The following is a 25,084-nucleotide window of genomic DNA, read 5'->3' as shown; positions in this document are numbered from 1 at the left end:
TTTAGGTAATGTTATTGCCGAGGTTATACGCAATGAAGTACCATCACCATATATGACTGAATTGCAACATTCACAAGTAAGAAAGACAGCAGATGTGTGCGACCTTGAAGAATTGCAACCCCATTTCCAGCGCGGCTGTTTTCTTTCGCACAGTTGCAATTAAAATTTGTCGCGTGTAATTATATCGCATACTGTAAAAAGCTTCCCCCCGTATATATATATATGTGTGTATATATATATATATACATATATATATATATATATATATATATATATATATATATATATATATATATATATATATATATATATATATATATATATATATATATATATATATATATATATATATATAACGACGTCTGGCCGAACGGCAACTATGCGGCAGATTGGGAGCAGCTGGTGGAGACGGAGAACGCTGTTGCGGGGACGAGTACGGTCCGGGATAGTAGTCGTCTGATCGGCGAGTGCGGTCTCTTTCGTGCTCAGCATAGCCTCGCCTTTCATCCTGCTGGCGCCGGCGGCAGAAGCGTGATATATGGCCGCGTATACCGCAGTAAAAACAAACTGGACGAGGTGGACGCCACTGAGGGTACGATGGCGCAGCAAGTGCTCTGGTTCCCATCGAAGCAAGCAGGCTTTGGTCATAGGAAACGCCAGTAGGCACGGAAGGCACGGTCGGGGTGGGTAGCGAAACAACATCCGCGTAGGTAGGTGTGGAGCGCGCTACCGGAGCAAGATGCGTCGTGGGTGAAGTCATCGCTGTCAACTCCTGCTTTACGACCTCGTGCAAGTCGAAGGCGGGGGTTGGGGCGCAGGCAGCAGGTGGACGCCTGAGGTCTTGTAGTTGAAGCTCTTCGCGGATGATGGTGCGGATAAGAGCACGTAGATCGGGAGAATGGGGAACCTGAGGATCGCTGCTGTCATGTGGAAGACGAATAGACTGCAGCTCGTCGAGGCGTTGACACGTTGAAGTGATGTCTTGGACAGAAGCCGGATTTTGCACGATTAAGGCGTTGAACGCGACAGGCCCAATGCCTTTTAAGATGTGGCGAACGCGTTCGGCTTCCGTCATGCTAGGATTCGCACGGCGGCACAGAGCCAAGACATCCTCTATGTATGAGGTGTAAGACTCTTGGCGAAGTTGGCGCCGCGTTCCCAGCTTCTGTTTGGCGACTTCTGCACGGCCAGACGAGGAAGCGAAGATTTGCCGCAGCTTCGAGGTAAACGTGGACCAATCCGCGATGTCGGATTCGTGGTTGAAATACCACGTCTTTGCAACACCGGTCAAGTAGAAGGCGACGTGCCTCAATTTCTGGGTGTCGTTCCACTTGTTGCAAGAACTCACGCGGTCGTAGTGGTCGATCCAATCGTCTATATCATCACCGCGGAGTCCCGCGAAGACAGGGGGATCGCGCTGAGGGCTCGTCACAGTCCAAGAGGGCGCCGCAGGCGGGGTCGTCTGTGTAGTAGGGTTAGAGGCACCGGAAGGGCCGGGGTTGGAAGTGTCCATTGTTGTAGGGGTAGCTGGGTGCAGGCGGCGACCGGAACGGAGCTCCAAGGAGGACGGGAACGCGAGAGGACGTCGGGATCTTGACGTACCTCCACCACTTTATAATACCGAGACCGATCAAGTTGTCCAGCGCTGTTTATTCCAAAAAAGGCAACGCCCGCAGCTCACGCGCGAAGAAGTCGAAGAAGAGGAAAGATGAGGATGGCTATGTACAAATGAAAACGACGAAGTACATTAATAGTGCTTACAATATATATATGACTTTTCCGTTTGAAAAAATTCTTTGGGGGTGTGCTATAAGCGTATTGCACTGCAATGTCGCTCTTGAGTAAAGATACCTAAAATTCGAAACACGCACTCCGGCACAAAATCCCTTAGGGCGTTATTCCGCACTTGCGGTAATCACCATGGTGCGTACTCTTGACGCATACATGTGCTTTACGCGAGAGAAATGCTTCGTCGCCCCTGCATCTAGATGATTGCGAGGAAGTATATTTCTATGCGTAACTTGTAAGCGTGACCATTCTTTTTTTTTTCGTCGTGCAGGCCCTAAGCATGCTCAGCGCCGCTAGCTGCAAAGTAAATCGAATTTGTGTTGAAGCATGTCTGTTTGCTTTTGCACATGTGTTGCGAATTCAGATTTCCAGAAGGTGTGGTACTTTTACGCCCTGTAACACTTTATACAAAGCGCTAATAACTAGCACACACAATTTCAACAGGTATTTGTAATCTGTCACCTAGTCGTACAGAAATATTGACAATGTTGTTAAAAATAGCCACAACGCGCGAGCTCAGTTTTTGTGAACAACATTGCTGCGCTTGTGTAAAAACAGTATATGCTAGCACCTTCGTCATGATTTTCACCTTTAATTTTAGCATTTTCAGATGATGTTTTTTATGTGGAGCCAACCGGGAGATGGAGTGCTCATATGAAATATATTCTTGGCGCTTGTAAGAATGGTAAGGAAGCGGGGCCTTTGAGTTTTTTCTGTGTGAAACTTGAAGAATTTAGAGGAATGAATTTGCTGTAAAATTTAGTAAACATACCGAGATTTAGGAAATATTTTTATGAGGAAGTAACAAACCGCAACATATATTGCGCAACTTTTTAAGTAGTATTTTGGGGTAATCTCGGTTATTTACAGACATCGAATGCAATAAACGCTATGATGCGAACAAGAGCGGGTAATTAGTGTACCAAATAAGTAAACCTAATCGCTTACGAAATAAATATTTTACTTTGGAGGGCTTGATGCGCGACAATATTGACACGTGTACTTTTCTTTATCGCGCAACCACGTTTCGCCGCTTAACAACTGTAATCGCAGAGCGAGGGACGCGCCTGCATGTATCCGACGTCTCTGGAAAGTTATCGACGCTTCTATCCGCGTGTCTGTTGTCGCCGAACCTTGTGTTATCAGATTTCATCGCGTGACACGAATGGTGTAGAACTTTGTGGAAGACACGCGGGTCCCATCAGTTAATCTGGAACATTCGAGCCCGGCGACCGTGTTTGGGTATGGACCCCGATACGCCGGCGAGGACTCAGTGAGAAGCTGCTGCGACGCTATTTCGGACCCTACAAGGTCATCCGACGTATCGGCGCACTAGACTATGAGGTCGTGCCAGACGGCATTTCGCACTCACAGCGGCGCCGCGCACGATCTGAAGTGGTCCACGTGGTGCGCCTTAAACCATTTTACGGACGCTGATGAACTTCCTTAGTTTGTTGTTTTCTTTGCTACGAGTGCTTTTCTTTGTTACTTTCGTTTGTTTGCAGCATCGGGTCGATGCTTTTTAAGAGGGGGGTAATGACACGTGTACTTATCTTTATCGCGCAACCACGTTTCGCCGCTTAACAACTGTAATCGCAGAGCGAGGGACGCGCCTGCATGTATCCGACGTTTCTGGAAAGTTATCGACGCTTCTATCCGCGTGTCTGTTGTCGCCGAACCTTGTGTTATCAGATTTCATCGCGTGACACGAATGGTGTAGAACTTTGTGGAAGACACGCGGGTCCCATCAGTTAATCTGGAACATTCGAGCCCGGCGACCGTGTTTGGGTATGGACCCCGATACGCCGGCGAGGACTCAGTGAGAAGCTGCTGCGACGCTATTTCGGACCCTACAAGGTCATCCGACGTATCGGCGCACTAGACTATGAGGTCGTGCCAGACGGCATTTCGCACTCACAGCGGCGCCGCGCACGATCTGAAGTGGTCCACGTGGTGCGCCTTAAACCATTTTACGGACGCTGATGAACTTCCTTAGTTTGTTGTTTTCTTTGCTACGAGTGCTTTTCTTTGTTACTTTCGTTTGTTTGCAGCATCGGGTCGATGCTTTTTAAGAGGGGGGTAATGACACGTGTACTTATCTTTATCGCGCAACCACGTTTCGCCGCTTAACAACTGTAATCGCAGAGCGAGGGGCGCGCCTGCATGTATCCGACGTTTCTGGAAAGTTATCGACGCTTCTATCCGCGTGTCTGTTGTCGCCGAACCTTGTGTTATCAGATTTCATCGCGTGACACGAATGGTGTAGAACTTTGTGGAAGACACGCGGGTCCCATCAGTTAATCTGGAACATTCGACGACTGATCTATAAAAGCCGACGCGCTTGACCCGCTGATCAGATTTTCGACGATCGCCGAGCGTGTTCGCCGCTTTCGTTGTGCTATAAGTGTAGCCTGTTTTGTGGGCACAGGTTCGCCCAATAAAAGCTAGTTTTGTATTCCACCGTACAGCTTCTTTCTTCACCGTCACTACCACGTGACAATATGCACCTGGCATCACACCATACCGTACGATTTCTCGGACCAACGACCGTACAGCGCATAGACCACCTTTTCTAAGCGGTTTAGGACAGTCATCAAAAGAATCACAGGCAGCATCACCATATAAGCTGACTGAGGTGAGTGCTAAGCACCACTCACCGCAGCAGCGTATATACAGCGTCAGATACTATAAGTATTTAAAATAAGGTTACGAAAGCGCATGTACACTTAGGAAAAAGCGTCTCTTCACTGCGCTTACTTTGGGTTTGGGCTAGCGATTGCCTAAAAAAAAAACTCCAAAACTGGCTGAACTATTTCGAAGCAGAAACCGCCAACTTCGTGGCGCATATGTCGTTCTCAAGTTCCAGCGATTAACTGATGTTACGAGACTTTTACTTAGTTTCTCCTTTCATCGGCCTATACTTTTCGCCCATATAATTCTGTCAGTGTTACTGCTAATATTGACCTCGAGCATATCGACCTGGAGCAGAGCAGACCGTGCGATGCGTAGGGTGATAACCCAGCGTTCTATTAGGTTTAGACTGGGTGCCAAGGACGGCCAAGACTAGTTTATGTGATTAAATTAGGAAATTGGCAGTCATATAAAGGGGTCGACTGTTGCAAGACAGGAGTTAGTGGATAATGCTGGGAGGCGCCATCGTCCTTCAGTGGCTTCAGTGGGTAAAGGCTAACTGCAACGAAATTTCACTTCGGCTAAATTGAGTATAAATGCAAAGTAATCTAGGCAGCGCTGCAGGGCTGGTAATTGTTATTAGCAGCTATGAAACAGCGCCTATGCAGACGACGCGTGCACATGGCGGCAAAGCGGTACCGATGCCAATATGGCGAACGTTGAAGTACCGTACGCAACTCCTGGTCTCCCAGCTTCTCCACGTCGCGCCTAGGCAGCCATCATTTACGATTTCACGGGCGTCGCTCTCGGCGTGCGTTCTTCCTGTTGCGCTCGTTATTTGAGCTGTTGCAAGAATAACGATACATTGCGTGGCCGTCGGGTGCTCGAATACTCGAGCGCGAGCAATGGCTGTGCAGCACACAACACTGAGTAGAGGAAGGCGGAACACATCTTTCTTCCCCAGAAAGCGTGCAACGCGGCGCAGCAGGCAAGTGCGACGCGGACCAGCCAACGCGCACAAAGCATGCAAAGTGCAGTTGACGAAGCTGAACTAGCTACACTTCAACAGCACAGTCACTTACCCATCAGATTTGCTTGGCAAACGCTTTCCCGAGGTGATTATAAGTATTATATGCCGCGATGTCGCGCGAAAACAAAGGGTAACGTTCAATGGTAAATTGTAATAAAAGGCGATATATTCTCGAGCGATCCTTTCCGGTAGTGCATCATCTTCAAGATATTTCGTGCGTCTGTGCACGAGACGCGGCGAAGTAGGCGAACGAAATCCTTTTTGACACAGCGCCAGAAATGAGCCGGAACAACATGCTGCATTTGTCACGAAGCGGAACGTGACGGGAAAAGCCATGCAGGAATGCAACGCAACCAGAGCGAAACCGGAGCGTTAAATCTGGTGATTAAATCTGGCAGTTAAATCTGGTGATACAGCAGACCCTAATAATTACAGACCTATATCACTGACATCTATCTGCTGCGAATTACTGGAACACATCCTATACCCTCACATTATAGCCTATCTTAACGATAATAACCTGCTCCTCAATAACCAACATTGCTTTCGCCAAAATCGCTCGTCAGACGCAACTTTATGAACTCGTAACAGATATTCACATTTCTTTGCACAGATTGATTAGTACAGACGCCATTTTTATTGACTTTTCTAAAGCTTTCGACCGAGTACCTCATAATCGACTAAAACTGAAAGTTAGAAACCTACAGCTTGACTACAACACGACGCGATGGATTGAGGAGTTCCTAACGAACCGATTTCAGGTAATCCGTCTCAACAACTGCTCTTCTAACCGCACTCATGTCACTTCAGGAGTTCCTCAAGGATCCGTCCTTGGGCCACTGCTATCTTTAATATACATAAATGACATCGCAACTAATATTACCTCACAAATACGTCTCTTCGCAGATGACTGCGTCTTGTGTAATGAAATAAGCTGCCCTGCCGACATCTCTGTGTTACAGTCTGGTTTAACAAAACTAACTGATTGGTGTGACACATGGCAGATGGAAATTAACATAGCCAAAACTAAACTCGTAAAATTTGCTTCGATAACTCGACCTACCTCTGACCAATATAGAATACGCGGTATTACTGTTGACTCAGTATCTTCAATCAAGTACTTGGGTGTCCTGTTTACCTCCAATTTAAGCTGGAATGCTCACATTGAACACATCACCACAAAAGCATGCAAAAAACTTGGTTACCTGAAACGTCACTTACACCTTGCTAACACAGATACCAGGCTTCGCGCATACAGTTCTCTTATCAGGCCTTCTTTAGCATATGCGTCAATAATTTGGCACCCCCATCACTCTAATCTCACGAGCCTACTCGAATCAGTACAAAATAAAGCTGCGCGGTTCATCTTAACTTCATACTCTGGATATCAAAGTGCGTCCGCCTTAAGGAAATCACTTAACCTCCCTTCACTTGACATGCGCAGGAAATTATCACGGTTGACCTTCTTCCATAGCCTTTACCACAGCAACATTGCATTCGCTCGAGCCCATATTCTTCCCGCTCCTCACATCTCTACCCGCACAGACCATGTTCATAAAGTAAAACCTCTATTTGCCAGGACTAACGCTTATCAAAATTCGCCTCTAGTTTTATCTTTTGCCGAATGGAACTCGCTACCTGCAAACATTGTCTCGCTTGCGGAATCATCATCATTTCATGCAGCACTGCTAACCTTTTTAGAGTGTATCAACCTGTCAGAACCCACATTTTCTTGAATATTTACTTAAACAGTGTTTTCAAGTGCTTGGCATTGTGTAAAACTCATTCCGTTTCGTCTGATATGTGTCTGTGTAGGCTGTTTACCTAAATGTTTATTTCATTGTATCCTTATAAACTCGTGTTCTGATGGGTACTGGTTGTTTGCATCACATTTTAGGTTCTTATGCGTTTTTCACGCTACTAAACATTGTATAAATTTCGTTACCCTTTCCTTTCTTTCTTTCTTTTTTTTATTTGCTTCTGCTAGATGTTTTTTATGGTTCCTAATGCCTTAATATATTTACATTGTACGGATTTCACTCATGCTTGAACTTTTTCGTCCCCCCCTATGTCATAACGGGCCCTTAGGGTACTCAAATAAATAAATAAATAAATAAATAAATAAATAAATAAATAAATAAATAAAAGAGCAAAATTTTATTACGGCCGCAGTCCGGCCCGCCTGGCTACAGTGTAGTCTGCCCATGAGTTTACGCCAGACCTTTGTCTAGTACACTCTAATTTACGCACACATAACACCGAGCCCCTCTACACCGGCTGCGTATACGGAACACATATGCCGTAGGCGCCTGGGGGGGGGGTCAGAGCAGCGCGCCTATTGGCTCTCGCCACAGGCCACTTCCGATGGCCTGGCGGCACTCAGGGACGCGGCTTCCGACGTTGCCTCCGAGGTTTAGGTTCACCGCGTTCACCGCTGCCGCGCGGTGAACGCACTGCAGCGGTGGGCACTGACGCCCAATTTGTGATAGGAGCACGCATCACTTGCATTGTGGTGTATTCGAGGTACGTCAAGCAACTTGAAATGCTTCTAGAAGCGTCTGTGCAACATTGCGCAAGGATTGTGTGCAGGCCTTTGACAACACTTCGCCGCGCTTCCGAAAGCCGCGTCGCTCTGTTTTCAATGACGCTGAAAAAGCATTCATGCGTAAAGCTGACACGCGCCACAGACAAAAGCAAGTGTTGCAAGCCATGTGTTGATGCCACAGCAATAACAACGACACGGTAAGTTTGTGTTGCAGTTCAAAGTGCATATTTCCGAGAAAGCTAGTACGATCAGATGAGACTTAAGGCCGCGTACGTTACGAGGAGCGCGTACTTGTCCAAAATAATTCCATGCCGCACAGAGTGACTGAGTACATGGCACGCTGAATGAGAAGCACGCATATGTTTGCAGGCCTGCGTCCATAAGCCTTTAAAGCCTGCTTCAAACCATAAGCACTTAGCTCTGACGCCCGACTCTTCATGGGATATGATTTTCTTAAAGCCGCTATGCGTGAAGGAAAAGCGCGTGGCCAATACGGAGTTGTCTTGCCTCTTATTGGAATAAAGCGTAGACCATGGGGGAAACTCTAGTAAAACACCGAGCTTGCTGCGATTCTTCAGTTCTGAAAAAAGAAGGAAAGCGGTAATTTATGATGGCTTCAACGCACGGCATTCTTGTAATGCGGCGAAGCATTTAGTGTATTGCAGTGAAGCGAGAGAGATAATAATAATAATATTTGGGGTTTTACGTGCCAAAACCACTTTCTGATTATGAGGCACGCCGTAGTGGAGGACTCCGGAAATTTTGACCACCTGGGGTTCTTTAACGTGCACCTAAATCTAAGCACACGGGTGTTTTCGCATTTCGCCCCCATCGAAATGCGGCCGCCGTGGCCGGGATTCGATCCCGCGACCTCGTACTCAGCAGCCCAACACCATAGCCACTGAGCAACCACGGCGGGTAAAAGCGAGAGAGAATTGGCGCGCATACGCAGTCTAGCAAGACTTTCTTACAAAAGCGGGAAACTGCACTTGACACCAGTCTGGCCTTTATTAATATCTGCGGTACTCACCCGAGGACTCCGCGCTGAAGCCTACAATGTCTTGCAGTGAAGCGAAGTGCGAATTTGCGCGCGTACGAAGCGTAAGCAAGATGTTCTATAAACGGGAAACTCAACTGGGCCATGGTTGTAGTCTTTATCGTTGTAGTATTAGGTGCGCACCTGAGGCCTCCGTCTGCTGGTATTACTTTTCTTTTCGCTTGCTATGCAATTTCATCGCAGTACCTATTCGTATTGCGGAGAAGCTTTTTAAAGCACATTCACCATCATGAAATGCGTGTAAAGGCTTGCTTACACTGTTTAGGCGCGAAATTCTTCACTCGCTTCACTGAAATATACTACATGGTTCGCCGCAATACACATATGTCGTGAGCTGAAGCAACCAAATTACCCTTTTTTTCATTTTCGATACTGAAGAATCGTAGAAAGCGCGGTGTTTTAGTAGAGTTTCCCCATATATCTACGCCTTATTCCGATAAGATTTGAAACAATTACGTGTTGGCCACGCGCTTTTCCTTCACGCCATAGCGGTATAAAAAATAATAGCCCACAAGGAATTTCAAGTTGCGTCGCGTCCCTCGGATACACTACCATGATGCGAACGCATTACGCAAGTGATGCGTTCCTATCACCAAATGGGCGCGAGTGCTGTTAGATATGGAGCTGTTTCCTGCGCCTACTTCGAGTTCCCCAGGACCACATCGAATCGCAGCACATTCCAGAGGAGCGCACGAGCCAACAAGTTCACGTGCCAACAAGTTTGTACGCCGCCGGGATTAGAAGGGGCCCTCGGACAATGGAGCCCAATCGTCACCCTTCATCGCCTTTGCAGAAGATATTTGCTACCTCTGCGGGGCCGTAGCACCGGGAGCAGGTGGGCCCTAGGACAATGGAGCATGAGCGCCCCCACTTCTCCTCCTTTGAAGAAGCGCATTACAAGTCTGCGAGGCAAGACCGCAGAGAGCCGCCGGGTGTGACAACGCGATACGGGCGCCAACCATTGGCTGAAAATGGCGTCATCTGAGCGGACTCTCCCATTGGTCGAACATGACGCGACTTCCAGTCCTCGAAGGGTTTAAAAGAAGCATTCCAGAGAGACCAGAGCATTCCCTGATTCCCTGATTCACCTCTCTCGAACTTCTTGCCGCGGGCCGCAGCGTCCGAGTTGCTGCCGGCCCGTACGACGGTTACTTGACTCTCACCTCTCTGTATATAATGTAAAATAAACCCTCCCAAGTTTGTTTTCATCCCGAAGTCCGTCCTTCAACGCCTACATCTGGTTGGCAGCGGTGGGATCGCCTCCGAATGCATCAGCTGGAGGCAGCGCTACGGATGAACCTTCGTCGAGAGAGATCCTAAGGAACCGGGAAGAGCGAAGAAGAGAGAGCCTTCGTCGAAAGAGGTCCGAAGAAACTGGGAGTAGCGAAGAAGGAGCGAGCCTTCGACCCAGGGAGTCCGGAGGAACCGGGAACAGCGGACGAATGAACCGGATGGCAGGGTGCTGCAACCCTAAGTGAGCGCGTGGTTTTTTTCCTTATGATTCGCCAGACTCAAATGTGTTGTGTTCATTTTGATAGTTATGGGAATCGGGAGTTTGATGCATTGTGTGTTTGCACAAATTAATTAAGGAAAACAGTTTTAACCACCTGTCGGGGCAGCTGCCATGGATGAAAACGGTGGACGGCGGACGAACGGATGAAAACGCCAGCTATCATAAAGGCGATTAACGATAGTGGCAATGATGGCAAAAGCATTGAGCTTGCTTGGGAGGTGATACAGGAACCACGGGAGCGTGAGCGTCGTGAACGTATGCGAGAGCGTCGTGAGCTTAAGAGTGAGCGTAAGCGTCAAGAACGCGAGAATGAACGGAAGCATGAGCTTCAAGAACTTACTCTTAGGTGTGAGCGTCACGAACGTGAGCGTGAGCAAACGTATGAGAGAGAGAAGGCAGCACTGATCAAAGAGATACAGTATTGTGATCAGTTAATGGCACAGAGACAACGGCTGTCTGAGAATTCTGTAGGTAGTACAAAGCGAAAGAATGAGCAGCATCGAGCGGATTTTCGCCAGAAGCCGACGAAAAGAGTAGTGCCTGTGAGACTGGCTGCAGATTCATAAGTGAAGGGAAAGGGCTAGCTGCTAACGATGCCTTAGTGGCAACAGAGGCCGTTAAAGGCCGCAAGGAGAGCGACGAGGTGCTGTGCCAACCGATGACTGTGGAGACAGCTAGGCCAGCTGCGAACAAATTGGCACAGTTACCGCGTGTGTGCGTCACTTGTAATGTTAGCGAAGTTGCTAGCGAAGAAAAGGGTACTGTTGACCCAACAGACACGAGCACCCATGTCGAGTCAGATCTGCGTGCAGAAGTGAAGTGCGAACTGGACGATGCAGTTGAGAGTAGTTCTCGGGATGGCGAGCTCCGTAGTTCACGAGAGAACAACTGCATTGTTCAGGGATCGGTGCGGCTCTCCGCCAGTCTAGATAGCCTAGATAGGGATGGTTCAGTTATTAATCATTCGGACTGTGCGCGTGAGACAGCGATCGATACCGACGGGCTGTGTGCCGATGCACAGCGTGAGCTGGGCATTGTAGCAGAGGGCAGTTCGCAAGAGTGCGAGTTGTCTAACTCGAGTAAAGCCTGCTGCATTGTGCCAGAGTCGGTTGGGCTGTCCGCCAGTCGAGGCAAAGTGAGAGTAGATTTAAATGTAAATCACTCAGACTGTGCGGGTAAGAGACCGATCCGGGCCGACGAAATGTGTACCGGCCAGCACGAGGCATGAGGCGACATGAAAACGAGTGCAAAGAGAAAGCGCCGTAAAAAGAAGCGCGGTAAAGACCGAAAGTCGGTAACTAATGTTGCGCCGCCAAAGATGGCGTGAAACCCAAATGGGCAGGTAGCGAGGGAAAAGGTGCGGTCGTCACGGACGATGTTGACGCACCCAAAACGTTCGAACCACCGTTCAAAGGGGGACCGCGAAGCATGTTCTGCATGGACGCGGACAAAGGGCACGAGGCAGTTAAACTCCTCGTCGTTCCGCAGTTCTTTTCACAGCTCAGCGTGCAGTTCGAAGAAACGCAAGGTGGCAGGACGAGACCAGGTGGGGAGTAGCGACGCGGTCAGTCGAGTTTGTGAGGAAAGCGGGGCGCCAAGACGCAAATTGGCAGGAGACCGTAACGTCTTGGGGTAGCTGATAGTGAATCAGCCCTTTTGTTGTCTCTCGGCAGCCAGAGTAGCTTTGAAACCGCGACCACCTCGAGTCCGACTCAAAGTATGAGTCAGACATAAGCGTTTGGAAAGGGAGGCCAAGTTCGCTTCCGTAGAAATGGAGTGTTTTGTTTTGAGCATCGGGAAGTTTTCGCGAATTGAGACTTGGATTTCTTTCAATGTGTAAGGTTTGAGCTTTGTGTTTTCGTTTGAGAAAGCTCCGAGATTTGAAAGATGGGGTTTATGTAAACATGTAGTCTCGCGAGTGTTAGTTAATGAGTATATAGGCTCTTTTTGTGTGTGTGAGTAACCTGAGGGTCAAGGTTATTGTTGAGAGGCCTATCGTAACGCGCGTGTGTGTTATTTAACCTTCTTTCTTTTTAGGTGTTTTTGAATTTTCTAAGGTTAAGCGCGTAGATTTTCAGTGAGTGCATGATTTGCACTGAGAAGCGTTCTTAGTTCCATTAGCGCATGTCCTGTGTGGACGGAAGGAAGCAGATGTATGACTGGGTTGCTCGTGTGTGTTGAGGGCAGCCGTATTCTGACTTCTCTGATAAGTATGCGTGGAACGAGTTATTAAAAGACGCATTATTTTAAGGGTTCTGTGGAGTGTGTAAGTCCCGCAAGTTTAATTGTTCGTTTATGTCACGTGTCCTGTAGGACTTTCAGGGAAGAAACGTGAGTAAGCGTAAATGAAAAGTTTGCATACAACGCAAGTACGCGTTTTGTTTAGTGACCACAAGGCTAGTGCGCTTGTGATTACGTACTTGTGAGGTTGACCAGATTGTTGAGTGGCACCAATAAGTGCGATAAGTACGCCACTGCGATAGATTGGAAACATGCTGTTCGTGTAGTTAGGCCACTTAAGTTATGTTCGGCTGTTTTCATTTGTTGTTTGCGTCGTCAACGACACTTTGTTTTGCAACAACAATAGTACTCTGGTCTTGTTGGCATTCGAGGAGAAATGGATGGCTGTTTGGAGGGGTGGTTGGAACTGTTTTGTCAAAATTGGGGAAAGAAAAGATCAGGGTTCATTTTGACTCAGTAATAACCTGGCGAGTCAGGGGTGAAGAGCCTGCGCTTACACGTGGTGCAGCGCTGTGTTGTTTTGTTTGTTTGACTTATGTTCTCCAGGGCCTAGGATCCCGAAGTTCGTCAAACGACGCGCGACCCCAGTACCCTGCAGCTTCTTTCAGCGTTCCTCATGGCCAGCGAATTGAGTTCACCGGCCATTCAGAACAACCGGGGCGAGGACGAGCTGTTAGATATGGAGCTGTTTCCTGCGCCTACTTCGAGTTCCCCAGGACCACATCGAATCGCAGCACATTCCAGAGGAGCGCACGAGCCAACAAGTTCACGTGCCAACAAGTTCGTACGCCGCCGGGATTAGAAGGGGCCCTCGGACAATGGAGCCCAATCGTCACCCTTCATCGCCTTTGCAGAAGATGTTTGCTACCTCTGCGGGGCCGTAGCACCGGGAGCAGGTGGGCCCTAGGACAATGGAGCATGAGCGCCCCCACTTCTCCTCCTTTGAAGAAGCGCATTACAAGTCTGCGAGGCAAGACCGCAGAGAGCCGCCGGGTGTGACAACGCGATACGGGCGCCAACCATTGGCTGAAAATGGCGTCATCTGAGCGGACTCTCCCATTGGTCGAACATGACGCGACTTCCAGTCCTCGAAGGGTTTAAAAGAAGCATTCCAGAGAGACCAGAGCATTACCTGATTCCCTGATTCACCTCTCTCGAACTTCTTGCCGCGGGCCGCAGCGTCCGCGTTGCTGCCGGCCCGTACGACGGTTACTTGACTGTCACCTCTCTGTATATAATGTAAAATAAACCCTCCCAAGTTTGTTTTCATCCCGAAGTCCGTCCTCAACCCCTACAGTGCCCACCGCTTCATCGCGTTCACAGCGGCGGCAGCCCAGCATCGGAGCGTAAAGAAACATGAATCTCGGAGGTAGCCCCGAGAAAGAGGAATGGCGCCCTCTCGCTAGTGACGTCACGGCCAGGACGCCGCTCGCTCCGGCTCGCTCGGCTGCCGCGCGCGCTCGTTCCCTTCCTGTATGCTTGGGGTATAGGTGGCTCGAGCCGTACGTATTGAACAATAAGTCGGCTTCTTTCAGCTGCCATACCTTAACCACAGTTTCTTCTTCAAAAGCGTGTGAGTCGAGAAACTTTGCGGCTTGGATATCGCAAGCTAAGTAGCGTTAAAGGGGTCTACTAGTTCTTGCAATGCATATATGCGCTGTGTCTATCGGTAAATTTTGACTAAAAAAAGAATATCTGCAAATTCAACGCGCGAAGTTGTGTATGATGCTTCGCTAAACACTTAACATTCCTTTAGTATTTAGCTGTGAGAGGTATTGCATTTTACGTGGAAGAAAAATTTGGTAATTGGCGTCAACATGTTATCCGATGTTAGAAAGACACTGCCCAGCGAAGCTGTCATCATGATTCCTATTACTCTGGTGTGTTGTTCTATTTAAATATGGCCATTCATTAACGCATAAAAAATAGTTAGGTACGCATTTCTTATGAAAATGTTTGCTGCTACTTTCATCCCCCTCTGAAACAGGCCTCCAAAAAAAGAATTGCTCATGGCTGCTAACACGACGGCGCGTCATGTAGAGTATTTACATAGTTAATTCACAAACACCATAGTAGCAATCACCTGAGAGAAAAGTTTCGTTGTTTAGATCGAGAGCCACTCAATTGAAAGTGATGAAATGTATCATAGTGGCCCTCAGTAGCCTTTATCGACAATATGGCACACCCCTGATCACGTAACGGTAGCAATCGACTGTCCGTATGGCGAGACACGCTATGTTCGCGAAACCCATCAGTTCACTTCAACTTCGAATTAAAACCATAAAGCATTTTTTTACAGCGCCAACTGGAATGGCTAAAGTATTCTCGAGCTACTACTACGCAGCTTAGATTGCCTACAAAAGGAAAATTCAAGCACCTTTTGTCTCACCATGTCTCGATCCAGCTTTATTTAATTATACAAACGGATAACTATTCGCTTCGTCGGTACATAAAAGAGAACCTTGCAGGCTAATTTAAGTTTGCTCCAACCCAATCGCAAACATTCATAAAGAAAGCACCACAAGCCTTGCATATACTTTCACTTGATTTCTGACCCTCCACAGGGGGAATTTCGATATCTTCAATATGTCCCATACTACTAGTCATTGACGCTTCGACTGCTTTCTGGCTGCAGCTATGCGGTCCAGCAGGCATACTTCACTAAAAAAATTGGGCCGAGCAGCCTGTGTCAGTTTGCCAAACAGATTCGTCATGTATATTCCTCAAGCAACAAGCACCAGTAAATTTTTCAAGTGAATTTGATTTGATTTGATTTATTAATTTCCATTTACACACACACATGTACAGAGGAGTGGTAAATGGAGGTGGATGAGGGAAAAAAGCCGCACAGACGCGGCTTGAGGTAACCTCACCCCCCCCCCCCCTTAGGTACAATATGGCTGCATGGGGTAACACATCAAGCGCCATATAAATTACATTTATATAGTGGCCATAAAACATTGCAGTTATACAATATATGAAAGCACAGTGAAATATTTCCAAGATAACAATGCAAAACACACTGCGGCATTGAAATAAATAAATGATATACACTTGGTAACATAGACAAAAAAAGAGGAACATAACATGCATTATTAATCATTAACAAACGCGCTCTAAAGAGGTGAGTTGAACGTGTAGCACGGAAAATGGAATATATATTGGTACATTCCTATTTGTACTCTGTAAATAGCTGTAAGCCTTCATTAACTTTACTTCAAATTTCCGCCGCTTAAAAAAAATAAACACGTGAAGAACCGCCTAATGTTGACAAGCAGTTAAAGAAGCAAGTGAGGCGTGTAGAATCTAAGCTCCAGTATTAGTTAAGTCACCGTGCTACTGCCGAGCGTTTCTGTGAGGAAATGCAAAAATTTGATATTATACCATGAACTACTCGTCGTGAGCAAACCTGTTTTAGCGGAATAAAATCAACGTAACTGCTGTAGAAGTCATATATAGCCAGCTTTGTGACATACTTGTTGCACCGCGGCAGGTATGGTATCATAACTGGATATCTATAGGCTATGCTTTTGCCATTGTCGATCCGCGTATGAAAAACCCGCAATGGGCTGGTCTGCGTCGCTTCGGCTGGCACTGTAGCGTTGCCTTCGAGAGCTGCATTGTTGTCTAAGAAATTAGCTCTTTGAATAAATGTTCGCAAAGGAAGACGTCGTAAAAATATATTTGAGACGACCACCATAAGTATACAAGCAGAGAGAACGAGGGCGAACAAACGAAAACACCGCAGAAAGCGCCCGGAAAACGCCTGAACTGTAGCAGACGACAGGCGCGAGTCCGTGCCCTGACGTCACGCGAGCGGCGCTCGCAGCGCCGCTCGCGTTAGTTCTCGGGGCTAATGGGCGCGTAGCTCTTGCCCCCCCCCCCCCCCTCCCCCGGCGCCTACGGGATATATTTTCCGCATACGCAGCCCGCCCGTGCTTAATCTCAGCTACTTATAATCTTTTACTACAGATGGCGGTAGTCGTCTGATCGGTCGGGGAGTGCCGCACTTCCAGCGTTCCAGGCAGCGGCCGGTGAAGCCGGATACGTCTTGCCGATGGCTAAAATTTTAGCCAGCGCTTTAAACGTGACCCGCAGCAGCGCGGCGATCAGTTGTTGCCGCAGCGCAAGCGGACAAGCGGGCAGCGAGCGAGCTCTTTGTTGTTTGTCGAAGAAGGAAACTCAACACGCTCGCACCAGTGAACCCGAAATGTATATAGGTCAACATGCTGCGGGTCAGCCAAGCTAGCATGCGATGCACCCGTTTCCGGCGGCTCCGGCGTGCGAGAGCATATGTTCTATTCCCGTGACAGACATAGTAGACTGTAGAGCGTCCACTTTTCGCCGGTTTTAGGGAGCCTACATGCAAGCCCTGTTTGCTGTGCTTGCATGCAGGCTCGCCAGCAGATATAGCGTAAGTGCGCCAAGCGTGGATAGCGTCCGCTTTGAGCCGGACTATACCACACCTTTAGCTTGGCCACTCCAGTGCGCTCTTCTTTGAGCGGAGGCAGAAGGCATCGAGATCCGGCTATTGAACGCAGACAACCAGATAGAGAAAACCGGCTGGGCTCGTAGAATACTTCGCATAAAAGGAACATCGCGGGCGCGCGACAGCGTTATCACATCGCACGAAGCAGCTAACACAGTGTATTAACGCTGGGGCTAGCAGACGTGGGGCACTAGTTCGCTGATACACCGAAACGGAATACAAGCAAGGAAAGCAGACAATGCGGGCACTGGCTTGCCACGTTCAGTCTACGTCGCTTCCGCCGGGCGATAATGGCGTTCTTTTTTTCAGTCTCTGTATGAAAAACAACGTTTTTTGCCAGCTCTTTGTGACAGACTGACCTCTATTTCAAGCGTAAGGTTTTGCACAAATTGTTTGTCTAAATTATCTCAAACTGGGCTTCTTACGTGGTCGAAAATTTCGTTGCAGTTTGCACTTAATATGCTGCTGATGATGGTCGATCTGAAATGCGATAATTCTCACTGGACAATTGGCTGCATGCCAAACAGATATATTGCGCAAACATGCCAGAAACACAGCAGTTCAACTTTTTTCACAACTGCATTGCATATGTACACACGGTCGGACGACACGAGCCTGCAACTTGATTCGCATAACAGTGTCTTGCCGTCCGGCATGAAGTATGCACCTGCACAAACGTTCTAAATACTCGGTCAATGAACTCGAGTGCGCCAGGTGTCGGCATAGAGTACATGCGAAAACTGCAGTGGCAGTAAGCTTATGCACTAGCGCCATTGTCAGTTACGTTGCGTCGGAGCTGCGGTGAGATACAGCAGCAGCTGTTCTGCATCCTCCTCTTTCATTAATTTATTACTTAACACACATCTCAATCGTGGATAAAAACTATAATGTTCTCTAGTGCCCCTAATGGTCGTTACAACAGACGCTTGTCATCGATTAGGCAGCAGCAGACACAGCGACGATTATTTTATATACAGGGGGTCCCAGCTAATTTTAGCCAGAGTTTAAATATATGCGAATGCCACGTAGCTGGACAGAACAAAGGTAATGTTGTTTGCCATCGCTTGGAGATACTAAAATTAGTTTTTTTATTCAGCCTAATTATATCACTACTCCTAATTAATTGATCAACATCTCAATTATAGTTAGATGAAAAGTGTCAATGAAAAAATTGTAGAGCGACATGAAAAACTCCCAATACAGCTTTTTATTGTTCAATACGTGCTATAAAAAAGCGTTATTCCGAGCGGTAAAGAAGCCCGCAAATGCACGCAACATTGCCGCGCCACTGGCTGCTCGAGGTACTTTGCGTGTATTCGCGGGCTTCTTTCATGCTCGGAAAAACACTTTTATGTAGAACGTATTGAGCAAAAGAAAGCTGTATTGAGAGATTTTCATGTTGCTCTATAATTTTCTCAAGACACTTTTCATCTACTTATAATGTTCGAGAAGCTGATTTATTAAGACTGATTACCCAATTAGGCTGAATGAAAAAAAAGAAGGGTATCTCCAAACTACGGCAAACAACATTACCTTGATTCTCTGCAGCTACGTGGCATTAGCATATTTTTAAACTCTGGGTAAAGTTAGCTGTGACACCTTGTATATTTGTCACGCATTTGACCTTTATGGCTTCGAAGTCTATTGCAACGCGCTGAAAAGTGTTGCAGTGACGCTTCTAGGTGCGCCAAACTTAAAGGATGAAGACGACTGAAGGACTCAGCCGCACTGAAGTAACTAGGTCACCGTAAATTGTTAGTTGCTTGCTTATTTGACTGCTGTAGGCAGATGTAAAGATGCGCTGCATTAAAGCGAGCTAGCCAAAGACACCGATGAAAACTAAGGGTAATCATTTTCCATGTAAAATACATAACACAGATATTTACATATACTAAGCCTATCACGCACAGTAAAGGTAAGCAAAACAAAACAAGGAACCGTTATATATGTCCACCTGAGGGCGTCCACTTCTACAGTGAATAAAATGATATTGTGCGAAGAAAAGTAACTTTCATATCCTTGGAGTATTCTGGGAAGCAATTAAGTCGTGAGTATCTGTAGAGTTGGCCAGCGGGTAAGGAAACGCGTTGCAATGCACATCGAATGTCTACGATAGAAAAATATATAGAATTCAAAAAAACAATTGCGTAATGGGTAAATGATTTTCTAACAACAATTTGGAATCTGAGTAACCTTAAAGTTTGGCTATTTGAATGTATGGATAAACAGAGAGTTAAGTCGAGAAATACTTATTGGTCACTGTTTACTATTCAAGAAAGCTGAGAAGTTCATTACAATATTGTCTAATGATTGGCCCGGCTTGGAAACGATATCTAAAAAATAATGCTCATAGAACTCTTTTGTTGATGCGTGATCCTCTGTAAAATGCCCACTTTATTATTTTCAGGCATTTGTAGGTACAGAAAGCAAAGAGTTGTTCATGAAACTAAGCTGACCACACCGTGTGTAAGTGCAAGAACGTATCAGGGAACAGACTACATAGGAGTTGAAGAGTAAGAAGCCTTTTTTTTTCCGCGAAACTGCCGCGAGTGCCTACAAACTAATCAAGAGAGATAAGTGGTGTTAAAGGGATCATATTGAGGACCATTTACACATCACCATCACTTAGAATAAAGGTTCGGCAGAAACCGTCTCACGATGACAGTCGGCTGTAATGCGTTTAGCATTGAATCAATATAGCGACACAACGTATTGCCGCCTTCGATACGAGTTGTGTAGTGGGGATTTCCTGCAGCGGGACTCTTTTTTTCGCAGTTCCCTAAGAGTACTTGGCGCCATCTAGCACGGCTGCCACCACGAACCTTGCGTGGGCCCTCCGAAGTGCGTGAAGCACCGCTGCGTGCGAACGCTGAACCGAACTTCTTTCTAGACACGTTGCGCCATCTGATGGCGCTGCCGAGAACTCGGCGTAAGGCCTCCGAGACTAGAGGCATGGCACGTCGGTTCGTTAAAGAGCGACACGCACCCAGTGCATTCGTGGTGGGAGCTCGCTAAACTCTGGGCGTGAAACACATTCAATGAAAAGCAGCAGATGCGAAGTGCATTTGGGACATAGTCTGCCAAAGCGTCTGTTTCCTGCGCTTGAGGGAGCCTTGTGACGTCCGTTCGGTTCCTCCCAGCGTCAGGGAAACTTAAGGCAGGTTTCGGTGATTCTAGAGGTGCACATTCTTAGTGGCAGATACGGAGTTACCGATTGGCCGCAACGAAGTTCATTGAAGAGCAGCGCACACCTACTGGCAGATACCCCGTGACCCAAGCTGACATCGGATATGTTCATTGAAAATGAACAAAAAGCGAGTCGGCGTCAAAAGAGTTTCATTAAACAGCCACCCAGTATGACATCTATAGCGACCCGCATCGGCGTGAAAGAGGTTTGTTGAAAAGTGCCACATAAGTACGCATCGCTACATACTCAGTTACCCAAGTTGGCTGGATGGTTGTTTTCGAACCTTGTTCCCTCGGCACAGCAGCTTGAGTTGCTATCCATTCGGCCGCGGACTACCCGGGGATTCAGGCAGGCAGGTAAACGGTTAGATACAAGGATGCATAGTGTGGTCTCACGGCCGTGGCGGCAGAGCCACTGGCCAGCTGAGGCTCTCAGAGGCGACGTAGCGTGCAAGAGCCATGTAAAAAAAAACAACCTTTACTGCCCGAAGCCCAAAACCAACCTGACGGCTTCCTGGTCGCCGTTCTTCGCGCTCCGGCCCTAGGGTGGCTATGTGTGGCACAGGAGCATCAGCCAGATCCAGATGGTGATGATGGCAGCACAGCGGCACAGCCATGTGGCCGGCGTCCCCACAATACATAGACCAAACTGAAAGACACTTTTGATACTTGTGCGGCACATCCAAATGAATGCACTGGTTACCCCTTCCCCAGCGCTGGATTAAGGGGGGGGGGAGGCTAAGGGGGCTGCAGCCCAGGGCCTCACCCCAGACAGTAGGAGAATGGGGCCCATTTATTCTAACCTGCTTAGTATATGGAAACATGGGCAACGGAACTTCGGGCGACTGGTATGAAGCGAGAAAACCAGAACGAGCAGACGGGGCCCCCCGTCTAATGTAACAGCAGGCGTTTAGCCTGATCATTTGGGGAGAGCTTGAGTGAGTGAGTGAATAAACTTTTATTTGGCCCAGCAAAACGAGATAAAACGCGCACCGGGCTAATCCCACGACGGGACTGACAGATCTAGTCTGCCGGCCCGATCGCGGGCGTGCTGGACGGCCAGGATTTGGTCCTCAAAGACAGGACTTCGCAGGAGCGCGTCCCTCTCTTCCTTGGGGAACTTCGGGCCCAGCGACCCGTACTCCCAGAACATACGAGGGAAAGTAGAGGAGAGCTTGTCGAGCTGCAAAAACAGTAATCTTCCGCTACTCCGGCGGGGCCTTCTTTCTTACGAAGCTTAGAAGCGTTTTCGTGGTTTCTTGTCAGTTCGTCTGTCCAGTGCTGTCTGGAGAGGAGGGGCAAGGGGGAAACACCAAAAACATGTAATGTGGGATGAGGACCTAAATCTCCCGTGCAACCCGTCACCACCACGCCAACCTCCACCTCTAAAATAGTTCCGCCGCTGTCCTTCTCATAGAAAGGATGTGCTGCAGTACCCAACAGTGCCTTCCATTAAACTTTTCTTTACCGTGATGGTAATTTGGGCGGGGGAGGTTGAGTCCGATAGCAGGTGATGATGAGTCTGATGGCAGAGTCTAGGCAGGAAAGGAAAGAAGACGTCACACGTGCTTTTGTCCGCGTGCCGTGGGGCATGGAATGGTCACTGTTCGGGCTAGGGTTGTGGAAGACTGAAGGGACGTGTTGGAGAGCTGGACAGAAAGGCCTGTGGCCCATTCCTGCCTAGTGGCTCCGCACCCATGCGCGCGCTCAGCGCAAAAAAGTAGGTCAGACTGGCCGCCGAACGTTCCAGAAAGAAGTGGAAAAAGTTGACTCAGAGGCGACGGAGGGCGTGTAACTTCGCCCGCGCTAGGAGTCGTCCTTTCCCCTTCGCTCTCGCGCTCGGCGTCGATGAAGCGTAAGCAAAATCGAGAACCTCCCAGAACAGACGATTGCTCCTAGCCAATAGGAAGACGAGACTGGAACGGGTGAAGGAGTGAGTTTGCACGAAGAAGGAGGGAATTTGTACAAGGAACACTATGCGTATGTGAACGCCTGCTTTGGCGTTAGTAACAGACAGACGCGGCGCGCGTCTATAAAAGGAAGTTGATCACGGGCTGCGATTCAGCCCAGAGCCGCCGGTTAAGCTTGCATAAGCCCGCCCGCTGAGGAGCTCCCGGGGGACGCACCACTCTCGGCCAGCCACGGACAATCCAGGACGTGCGCCAGTCATCAGGACGGCCACCATTGGACACCTGCGGTTGCGTCGGACTGATGAAGTGCCTGGCGAACAATTAGCATCCATTCATGCGAAAATTCTCGGTCGGAAGCATCAAAGTGGCGCGTCTAAACGAAAGGCGAAGTTAGAAAGAGAAGAGCATGAAAAGAAGCTACCAAAAGATGACAACGTACCTGCTCAATGCAGCTTCCGCGGAGCAGTATGATCGCTCTACCCAGAGTCCGTGTAAAACTCCCGATAGTACTGACTGTGCTTCTGTGGAGGACTTGCCAACTCCATCACCACGGTTTCCTGGCAAGAAGCAAGGTTTGACTCATCTTGTTTGTCTGGATCCTGTGAACACGGTGCCAACCTCGGTCGTCCATATTTCTGAGCAACCGACGCTAACCGAGCCTTGTCCTGTTCATGAGTCAGCAACGTCTATGCTACTCGGCCGGGCCCCTGCCACAGGGCTCCAGGTGTCCGGTCCGCCACCTCCGATTTCTACTACTGCTGATCAACAGGTGCCAAACCTCCCCGATGAGCCTCCTTCTACTGACGAGCGCCAGGAGACAACACTCCCAAGAACCGACTCACTTGTTTCCTGTTAATGTGACTTCAAGTAGTCATGTTCCCACCCACAAAGTGTGCCTCGAGAGGACGAATGAGACGGCTTCTCGTTGCGCTAACAGAGAAGTACAGGCACCCCCATTGCGAGATTTTCCGAAGTGACCCTGCAAAGTGGCTGGACGTTATTACTGACAGTTGTCGGAGTGTATGGCCCTTGAGAAAGGGCCATTGTATTTTCAAAATCGGGCAGGAAACTATCCGTCTTCCAAAAGGCAGTACAAAACTCAGAAACGCTATATGTCACCTCATCTTTTCGTGCGAAAAGCTGTAATGGGGAGGTGTACGAGCGTCACTGATTAATGTACTCGGAGTCCAAAGCTTTCGTTTCCTGTTTCATGTGCAAATTATTTTCGATTTCAAGCAACCCCAGTGCTTTGACTACGCACGGCTTTTCTGATTGGAAAAGAACAGAAGAAAAGGTTTGCGGACATGAAAATAGCGTCGAGCACCGGAACTACGTAGCAGCATGGCTCGCCCGCTCTAACTCGAGCAGCACAATTGACAAGGAGCTGGTTAAGCATATTGTCACTGAGACCGCTTACTGGGCAGAGATGTTGAAGTGCGTAGTCGTTGTAGTTAAGCTTCTAGCTGAGTGCAACCTAGCGTTTAGGGGCAGTGAGGAGATTTTTGGTTCAGCAAGAAATGGCAATTATATGGGAGTGCTTGAGGCCATTGCCAAGTTTGATCCCTTTCTAGAGGAGCACATCAAACGCTATGGGAACAAAGGAAACGGTCACCCATCGCATCTGTCAAAAACCATTTGTGATGAATGTATCGAGCATATGGCAAAGGCTGTTGAGGAACGTCTCGTTGACGAACTGAAGCGCGCAACATACTTCTCTTTAATTGTTGATTCGACTCCAGACCTTACTCACGTTTATCAGCTCTCAGTTGTTTCACGATACTGTTTAAATGGGAAAGTGTACGAACGCTTTCTTGGATTTGCTTCGATTGAATCGCATCCCGGCTTGTATCTTTTCGATACCGTGATGTCCCTTTTGATGACCAGTGGCATCGCAATTGATGATTGTAAACGCCAAGCTTATTATAATGCGAGTAATATGTCAGGAAAATACAAAGGGCTGCAAGCTCAAATCAAACACCTGAACGAATTGGCAGTCTACGCCCTGTGTGCTGGTCATTTACTGAACTTAGTTGGCGCGTGTATCGTTGACTTGAGGCAGTCACATTCCCTTGCCTCAAGTTCCCTTGAGGCAGTCACATTTTTCACTGTAATTCAGAGACTGCATGTGTTCTTCGCTGTCTCACCTAAGCGATGAAGGTATCTTTTGGACAGCATGGGCGGAACTGGTCAGCAGCTTGTTTTGAAAAGTCTCTCTGAGACCAGGTGGTCAAGACAGGCTAAATCATGTAAGGCCATTTTGAAAAATTTCAATGCAGTCTTGTGTTGCCTTGAAGCTATATCAAAGAACGAGGAAGAAAACGGTGACACTAGGAACGAAGCGCACTCTCCAAGAAAATGACAAAACTGGAGACTGCATTCATGGCGATTTTCTGGAGGGAAATCTTGGAGCGCTTTGACAGAACGAGCGTAGCACTTCAGAAACCAGGCCTAGACAATTCAACTGCTGTAGACCTGCTGAGCTCTCTAGAAGGCTTTGTTAATTCTCTGCGACCTCTCTTTGATACCTTCGAAGAGAGAGCACGCACGCTAAGTGCCAATCAATGTTATCAGGATGAGGGCAAACGCATCGTTTTGAATAAGCGCCCGGACGGAAAAAGCGATAGTTCGCTACAAGGTAGAAAAAAGATTACTGTAGGTACCTACAATGTTGTACTTGACAGTCTAGGCTCTGTT

General features: G+C 48.0%; 1 protein-coding gene across 3 annotated transcripts in view; it reads left to right on the top strand.

Annotated features, from left to right (window-relative positions):
- LOC135908264 (uncharacterized) overlaps nucleotides 1-25,084 on the top strand; it is a 112,934-nt gene that overhangs the window by 47,321 nt on the left and 40,529 nt on the right. For all 3 annotated transcript variants that reach the window (XM_070532926.1, XM_065440037.1, XM_070532927.1), the window contains exons 6-7: nucleotides 2,390-2,473; nucleotides 19,702-19,807. In XM_070532926.1, coding sequence (XP_070389027.1) covers nucleotides 2,390-2,473; nucleotides 19,702-19,807 — 190 coding nt within the window. The remainder of the gene's footprint in view (nucleotides 1-2,389; nucleotides 2,474-19,701; nucleotides 19,808-25,084) is intronic.

Source organism: Dermacentor albipictus, chromosome 2 (genome assembly GCF_038994185.2).
Source record: "Dermacentor albipictus isolate Rhodes 1998 colony chromosome 2, USDA_Dalb.pri_finalv2, whole genome shotgun sequence".
NCBI lineage: Eukaryota > Metazoa > Arthropoda > Arachnida > Ixodida > Ixodidae > Dermacentor > Dermacentor albipictus.
The sequence above is the reverse complement of the archived record's forward strand: the minus strand, read 5'-3'. Positions and strand labels throughout refer to the sequence as shown.